Source organism: Dermacentor silvarum, chromosome 8 (assembly GCF_013339745.2).
Source record: "Dermacentor silvarum isolate Dsil-2018 chromosome 8, BIME_Dsil_1.4, whole genome shotgun sequence".
Taxonomy (NCBI): Eukaryota; Metazoa; Arthropoda; class Arachnida; order Ixodida; family Ixodidae; genus Dermacentor; species Dermacentor silvarum.
The window spans coordinates 52,184,913-52,193,592 of NC_051161.1; the positions used below are offsets into that span (position 1 = coordinate 52,184,913).

General features: G+C 49.0%; 1 protein-coding gene across 1 annotated transcript; it reads right to left on the minus strand.

Annotated features, from left to right (window-relative positions):
* Nucleotides 1-2,311: 2,311 nt before the first annotated feature.
* On the minus strand, nt 2,312-8,177 carry LOC119462666 (DNA-directed RNA polymerase III subunit RPC10-like). The gene is made up of 2 exons (XM_037723974.2): nt 7,980-8,177; nt 2,312-2,989 (listed from the first exon to the last, which is right to left on the minus strand). Exon 2 carries the CDS (start codon nt 2,936-2,938, stop codon nt 2,612-2,614), a length of 327 nt encoding a protein of 108 aa, XP_037579902.1. The 5' UTR covers nt 2,939-2,989; nt 7,980-8,177; the 3' UTR covers nt 2,312-2,611.
* Between the last annotated feature and the right edge of the window lie 503 nt (nt 8,178-8,680).

The window sequence follows — 8,680 nt, forward strand, 5'->3', positions numbered from 1 at the left end:
TTGATGCAGTAGCCACATTTAGTTTGCATTGTTTAAAACAGAATACGGGAGTTTATAAATATTTTTTTTCGCGGTCTTCGGCATTTATTGATTTCTTAGCGATGTGCGAAAACACCCTGCTTTTAAATGCTGGCTATAGGCGCCTCTCCGCCATTTCATTAATTCATTATTAAAGACGAACGGACTCTCCCTCTCTCCCATTTCTCACGTGTGTGAGTGAGTGCTGATTAGTGCGACCAAACATGAACGTGGCGTCGGTGCGTGTGTGCGGTAGTGCATGGGAATGTATGTACACGAGTGCAAAGAGCCGCTGAGTGTGAGGATGCGTATGATATCCATTCTAAGGTTTAGTGGCTGAGGCAAAGCGCGACCAGCTGCAACAGCGCTCGAGTCAATGCGTTCTGTATAGCGAGTCGGTTAACTATGAAGTATATATAAGTTAAGCCTCGATTTAACAAAGTCAATCGGATCCTTAAATTATTTCGTTAAACTGGAAACACTAAAACACTAACGCGAAAACCAGAAAGCTTGTGTTAGTTGGCCCCAAGATGATTCTGCGAATCTCACGAATGGAGAGAGACGCCAGTGACAGCTTCGAGGCATCACGACGGCGTGACATTTTGTCGTTTGTTTGTTTGGATAGAGCACACGGTCTAGTGAGTATTAGATGCAGTGAAAGTGCATCTCTGAAACACCGTCTACGAATTATAGCTATATAGAACCAGAATCAGAGACAGGACTGAATGCTCCATCTGTCCAGTATATATGATATCGGTTCTAGATCTATGGCTTAATTCACTGCAACTGAGCGAGAAATGGGGAGAACGTCGCCTAGAATTCGAATCTCGGGTTGCAATTCTTGGTGGAAGCGCTTCGGCGACTTCCTGAAGGTATACTGGAACTCTTTACATACATGTATATATATGAAACCATGACACCTTTGTTGCGTTTGCGCGATGTTTGCTTGTCTGCGGAAGCATCGATGAAAGCTTTACGCCAATTGGCTGTGCAACATCACTAAATCTCATTCAAATATTTGGTGCCTAAATACGTGCCAAAATCACAATCTCATTATGATGCAAGCCGTAGCGGGGGATTCCGGAATTACTTTGATCATCCGGAGTTCATTACCGTGCATCTCAATGCACGGTACTCGAGCGTCTTTGCATTCGGAAGCGAACCCGCGACCTCGAGCTAAGCTACCATGGCGGATACGCGGTAAAATAAAGGCCTGGAGAACGGCGTATGCAACCCACAGCATCGTTGTCGACTGAAGTCATACAGGTATGTTAACAGCACCAACGTACTGAACAGAACTGCATGCGACGAGACTGCAGCATTTTATTTCTCTTTCTGATGAGATTCAGTTATAGTGCAATTTGGTTGATGCACTGGCATGTGAAAGAAGAAGAAGAAAAAAAAAAAAAGGTAAGCGCGCTCAGATTGTTGGGCTGTTTGAATTCGGCAAAAAAACAGAGGTTTGAGAGCTGAAGTGGAAGAAGAGGCTCGTCAGAGATACTTGAAATGTGCGCGAGGAAGGGACAAGGATTTGAGCAGTAATTGCATGCTAGGACAAGTTCAAAAATCCCGCCCCGCACCAACAACCGTGGTACGGCCGCTCCAATCACTGCTGCTCGAACGGAATGCCGCGGCGCTCGAATTTCAAAGATGACGCTTCTCCGCGCACCAACGCGATCTGGCGGCAGCGCCCGTCGTGGCCAACGTTGGTCGTGGCTTCGCTGCCTCATGGGGAGCGTAGTGCAGCCGCGCGACTTCTTTTGAAACAGTTTAGACCGAATGAATGGAACTTCTCCGTTCTTTTCTCAAATTTTGCGTCCAGGGGCTACGCCGTTTCAAGCAGATACGCATTGCGAACACACCGGCTACAATTGGTAAATTGCAATATGTGCCGTAAAATAATTAATGGGGAAGTTAGCGCATTTATGTTATTCATTCAATTAAGCATTTTGATTTCTCGTAGAAGTAGTGGTCGGACAATTGATCGAGTGATTTAGTAAAAGGGTTAGAAATGTGCTGCCTGCCACGGGCAATTTTTAAAAATTTGGTGCAGCTACAAGAAAAACACCCTGTATATGAAAAGCACAACGAGCGCATAACTACGGCTTCCTGAGCGCAAGCGACCTTACCGTTGCTTTTTCAAGCACTCTGCTTAAGCTGTCAACGCGAATCTGTCTTTTCTGTAGACTTCGTCAGATATGGAACGACTCTTAAGGATGGGCCGCCGTCCGCTTAGCTTTCTTATTGAAACACATCCACAGCACCTGTCCAGAGAGCTGAAATACATATTTGCCGCGAAGAGGACACACACACAGAAAGGAAGTAACATTGAAGACGCACTGGCGGATTTTATTGATTTTATCATTTTTCTTACGCAAATTTATTTCTCATTTCTTTCAATTAAGGCACATGTGCTCTTGCACTGTCCGCGTTTCCATGCTACCCAAGAATTAAAAAAAAATGGTGCGAGGGAATAGAGTGCTTTAGATTAAGGGACGCAAACGGCTTGCATACGCAAGAACTACAGGGGCCATGGTATCCTGCGCATGCGCAGACCCCTGCAGTGGCTGACGTAGATGCGTGATGGGCCAGTTCACTCCTTCCACTGGTGGCCGCACTGCGGACTGCAGCACTTGTAGAACGTGGTCATGGGTTCGTCCGCTGAACGCGTCTGGATCTGCATGAAGTAGGCGCGCTCGTGTCCGCACTTGGGGCACTGCTCCTCGGTCGAGTCGACGTTCTGCCAGGCGGAGGCGCCTCCCAGCACCTCGTCGACGTCCTTGAGGCGAGGGTAGACGCGGGTGCGCACGCAACTCTTGATGTAGTACACGAACGGGCAGGTGTGGCAGGCGAAGTGGAAACCATCCTCGCCTTTGTCCACGTAAAGCATGTTGGCGCAGGTTGGGCAGAATCGAATCATTTTCGGAGGGTTTCTCCTTTTTGTTTGTTTTCCTCTCAGCCGGAACAGCTCCTGCCCATGAAAATAGAGATATAGTTGTAGACTGTCCGTATACGTATTGACATTTACAGAACCATACAGTGCTTCTTTTCTCGTCGCAGTGCTTTTTTTCCGCATTTATAATATATATATATATATATATATATATATATATATATATATATATATATATATATATCCTGCTCGTGTCACCCAAGTCGACAGGAACAAGACCTGGCAGGCCTAGCAGCATCGGTCTCACATCATTATGCAAGCATTTAACAGCACTCCCTGAACCCCAAGCGCAGAGATTCCCCACCTACACCGACAAGCATCATGACCGCATCACCGCACGCCTTGGACATACCCAAATACACCGGATCAGTGGATGATGGGCCCGTGGAAGACTGGTTCCACCTCATCGAGCTCCACGCATCCGCTGTATCATGGTCGAAATGGGATATTGTCACTAACTTCAATGATTACGTCACCGGTGAGGCATTTCGTTTCTACTTCACTCACATCTTTGGAAACAACGAATTGTGGGGGAAAATAAAAAGTCGCAGTTTCACCCGAAAGGCGAAGCATCGATTGCGATAGCAAATTAGTAGAGAGCTTTACGAAGCAAGGATAGTAGTTTAATGGGCTGTATAAAGTTGTAATCATTCGCTTACTAACTAAATAGTGTCACGCACAGTGTCACGCGCGCACAGGTAAACATGAACACATCTCGCTCGATGACCGAAAATGCCGGAGTGAGAAAGCGCGCCAGCAGCAGCGGACAAATTCATCTTCATGCTGTCTCTCGTCTCGCTTCAACGCAAACTAAACATCGAAAGCACAGAGAACATGGGGCTATTGGCAGTCGGCGGATGCACTTCGCCCACATCGCAGATCGGTTTCAAGATACGGCGCCCGCGCGGCCACACTGTCAGCAGCATCCTATGGAGCAGAGCGCATTCCCCTTCTCCGTCGCCTCGTCGCCGTGCTTCGCGCGTGTAAGAAGACCGCGCCCTTCCGGCCTACCTTCCTCCCTAGCGTTCACTACATTGAGCCGCGATTGCCGGTTCACCCTCGTACGCTTTCAATCGCACACACAGCTTACGGCACGCGGTGATGATTTTGTCGCTGTTGGACTTTATACCGAACCTCACGGCAACGGTAGAAATGCACTTGGAGTGTCCACATACTAGCTATCGCAATAAAAATTGGAGGACGTTTAAGCTTCGTCTCTAAGAGTGGAACACGATAGCATTCAAAGATCCCTACCCGCCGCGGTGGCTTAGCGACTATGGTGTTGCGTTGCTAAGCACGAGGTCACGGGATGAAATCCCGACTGTGGCAGCGGCATTTCGATGGGGGCGAAATGCAAAAACGCCCATGTCCCGTGCATTGGGGACACGTTAAGGATCCCCTGGTGGTCAAAATTAATCCGGAGTCCCCCACTACGGCATGCCTCACATCATGGTTTTGGCGTGTGATACCCCAGTAAAAATGTGGTTGATCCCTCTTATATAGGAATCGGTATAGAACACGAAAGTGAAACGTGTCTTCACAGAAGTAGTGTAATGTTTATTGCACATTGATATATAATGTCTATTGGTGTTTTGTGGCTAAAGCGCCCTTAGGCGTTGATGCACCCACGCTGACGCCTGGTGGCAAGTCTCCTCCATCACGACTACCAACGTCGATGACCATGAGCAACCGTCGTGCATATGGAAGCTGCACTACGCTGCACACGCTAGCACAACGCGAAAGACGAAGCACGTAACTGACACACTAATACAACGCGCAAGACAAAGCACGTAACTGAATCGTCACCGAGTCAAATCAGCGCGTACAGCGCGTCGTAATTGCAGCCTCCGCGATCAACTTCAGAAACATTTTCAGAGCTAATTGTGGAGGCCACGCTCCGCTGTGCTGAGTACGGTGAACGCCACCTGGCGTTGGTAGTGCTTCTTGATGCCAGCGTCCCTTCGAATGCTGGCATCGAGGCGTCGTAGTGCTGAGACCACCGAAGCGTTCACTGTCGGTGCGCGTTAGTGTCATAATGCAGTACTTCTCTTTTCTGCTCGTAGGCGGCGGCACCGCCCCGAGCAAGAGCGCGGGTACACGGAGGAGTGTTAGATATATAAGGCGCGTCTGTGTAGCTCTCTGCAAATGCGTTTGTGGCGCAATGGGTTAAACGCTCGGCGATCTATCGTCGCGGACCGAGAGGTCGTGGGTTCGATTTCCAGATTTTGCATGTTTGTGGAACTTTTCTTCTGGTTTCTTTCTTTGTATTATGTTCGTGTACATTGTAAGCTGACGTATTTCCGTGACGGAAATACGTCAGTGAAGTCTTGGTGGACCCCGGCATAAAACACTTTCGTGTTAAAACAAGAGATGATCAGTCGATTTTACGTATACGTTTCAGATCCCTCCAATACCCAACAGCTAGAGAGATTGCAACCGTGTCGCTGCAGTCACCTGCAGCCTCCACTTAGTAAGCATCATCAGTGCCAAACAGGGGCTAATATGAGAAGACCGTCTGCGAGTTTTCCATGTCATGATCCTCGCGAGAGGACGACGCACAAAGGCACACCTAGCATGATGATGACTACCACAGATCCACCTTCACCATCTACGCTCTCGACACGAATCATGTCCCTGAACCATCTGACGCGTTCACACCGTTGTCTTGTACGCATGGCCCACCACCAGGTTTCGCGTCACGTGACACTTTCACGGCTGCAAAACAACGGCGCATCTCAAGTGATACTATTGATAATTGTGATGAATCGAAGCCGACTTGCTATCCGACAATAGGTGAGAAGGAAACCACCATCAACATGTGCTCTTTTCACATGGAAGCAGCGGATGAACAACTCACACTAAGAGTTCAAACAGCTTTGAATATTTCAAACTCTTTTGCGTATACAAGACCTTCTGGCGACACACTGTGCATATTTCGATGCGCAGAGAGACAGACGCATCGAGGGGGGGGGGGGGGGGAGACGCACTCTGAGCGTCTCCGACCGCACTGCTTTTCCGCACCGCTTCTCCGCACCGCGTCACCACCGCAGCGTCTCCCGAGGTATACGTCACCGACGGCTGCTATAAAAAAAGTTGTCGCAGTTTCGCTTGAAAGGCGAAGCATCAATTGCGATAGCAAATTTGTAGAGAGCTATACGGAGTAATGATAGTAGCTTTATCAGCTGTATAAACTTGGACATGCAGCAGCACCGGCAACACGCAGAACTGTTGTCGACGCCGTCGGCGTTTTGCCCGCGTTCGCACAAAATGCGTGCGGCGTTGGTGACTGTTGACGGAGCGTCTGATATAAATAGGCACTTGGTGCCGCAGCTAAACGTCCGCTCCCTTCCCCCCCCCCTCCCCCCCCCCCCCCCGCCACGGCCTTTCGTGCATCAGAAGAAGGCGCGATTGATCTACATATATGGTGATTGTAAAGGAGGAAAGAGACGCCTACTTCTGCAGCCCTTAATGGAGCACGGCACAGAACGCGCGTTTGTTCTCCGCCGTGCGTTCACTCCCCGTGAAAGCGCGCGTCCCTCGCGCCCTTTCACTCGCACATACAGCGTTCGGCGGCGCGCGGCGACGATTTCATCTCCATTGACGTCATACGGAACCTCACGGCGACGGCGACGGCGACGGCAACGGCGACGGCGACGCCGACGGCAGAAATCTGCTTTGGAGTGTCCATATAATTGCTATCGCAATAAAACAGGCTGGCCTGCTTCGAAGGGGCTCATTTTTATACCGCCTCCGAGGCGAGCGTAGCGTTGGTATGCTCGTCCGCTGCCGTTGCTAATCGAATAAACAGTGGTACGTTTTTATGCTGGGATTCGTCCTTCAGCAGACGCGACATCCCACAACCTCAACAAACCATGCACTGACATTGCAGAAGCATCGGGGGCACCAGATGTCACGCATTGCCAACAAACATAAATGTCCACTCAGCACGACGCCACATGGGTGGCAGCTTTAGAAGTGGCTTCTCAGGAAACTCAGACGTGGACTTCACCATCAGACAGCCCACAGCAGAAAGCGTTGTCCCAGCAACTCCAAGAACAAGTTATATATATATATATATATATATATATATATATATATATATATATATATATATATATATATAGAGAGAGAGAGAGAGAGAGAGAGAGAGAGGCACTGTAGTGATATTATGTGCCGTACTATAATTATATACCCGCCCACATTTTTACTGCACTGCACTGCACGAATTTTCGTTAATTAATCTTATAAGCTCACGTACGTTGTTAGAGGCAAATTATACCCGTCTCGCGTAGGAACTCCTCTACAAAAAATGTCGCGTTCGTTACGCTCATAGCCTTTTTATAAAACATCTGTACAATCTAAAAAAAAAAAGCACCCTGTATTTGTTGCTGCACCGACCATTAGAAGGCATTGTGAATAACGCGTAGCGTCTCCTACAAGCTATGATATTTCGCCGCTTGCTAGGCTATGTGATGTGGCGCTGCTGCCGGTGTATAGAATGCTTATAGTGAACAAGAATGAGTTTGAGCACTCGGTGCGCATAAGATACTCTAGACGCCGCCACCCAGTGTACGTTAGCGAGAACAAATGCCGAACCGTGGAAATTGTAGTAAACTTTGGAAAAGCGTGTAGGAAATGCAAGTTGATGGAAGGACGCGTTAACAACAAATGGTACTTTTTTTTTTTTTTTGCAGCTTGAAACCAGTCAGAGCACATAAATTGTCAAAATATAGTGTTTCGCCACGAGTCGTGCGATCATCCAGGAAGTGAAAGTGAATTGCCCCGCACTGAGGCCTTCACAGCGAAACAGAATCGCAATGGGCCGATGGAACTGTGTAGCGAGACCATAGCAATACCCGCGGTCGCTCGCGTTCAAGACGCATCGAGCTGTCGTACAATAACACGCCGTTCTGTGCGCAGCAAAAACGCGTGAGCGACACTGGCTACAAAAACGACAGCAAACGCAGATACAAGACATAAATTGATGTGGCGAGACAAACATCCATACCTCTGCTGTCGTTGTCGTTCTTGTTGTTGACTCAGAATATGACACGTAACCACTAGGAGGACTGGCCCCAATGGAGGTAATAACTAGTGCACTGAACAAAAGACAAGGAGGGTGTAGAGGTCGCTACTATTGTGTTGGGGAGTGGCGCCCCCTCTTAGCTGTGAAGCGTTTGTGCTAAGCAGAATAAAGACAGTTGTTATTTGGGTTTAATGTCGACCGGCTGTCTCATTACGGGCTCCTCAAGCGCTCAGGCTATGACTTGGATACCGTCCCCGGCGAACTGATAACACTACATGGTGTCAGAAGTGGGATCGAGTACCGACGTCGCGCTTAGCCATTGTCCCTACCATGTCTACCGAGCAATCCAGCCCGAAATGGATGGGCGTCAACCTTCAAACGCCGGAACCGTTCGACTTCGGCAACGCTGGGACCTGGCCGACGTGGAAAAGCCGCTTTGAGGACTACGCCGCAATATCGGGACTCAAGAATGCACCAGAAGCAACACAGGTGCGCTCGCTCTTATATTGCATGGGCCCCGAAGCGCGTCCGCTCCTCGATACATTCTCGCTTGATGCTGCGTCCCTCACTTCCTACAAGACTGGTGTCGACAGTTTTACCGAGCACTTCGTGCATCCTAGTAATGAGCTCTACGAGTCATCGCGTTTTCACAGACGCGTACAGCAGCCAGGCGAGAGCGTCGA

What these genes read in the sequence shown, in the direction of transcription:
- LOC119462666 (XM_037723974.2), bottom strand. Translation starts at nt 2,938, where the DNA reads ATGATTCGATTCTGCCCAACCTGCGCCAACATGCTTTACGTGGACAAA.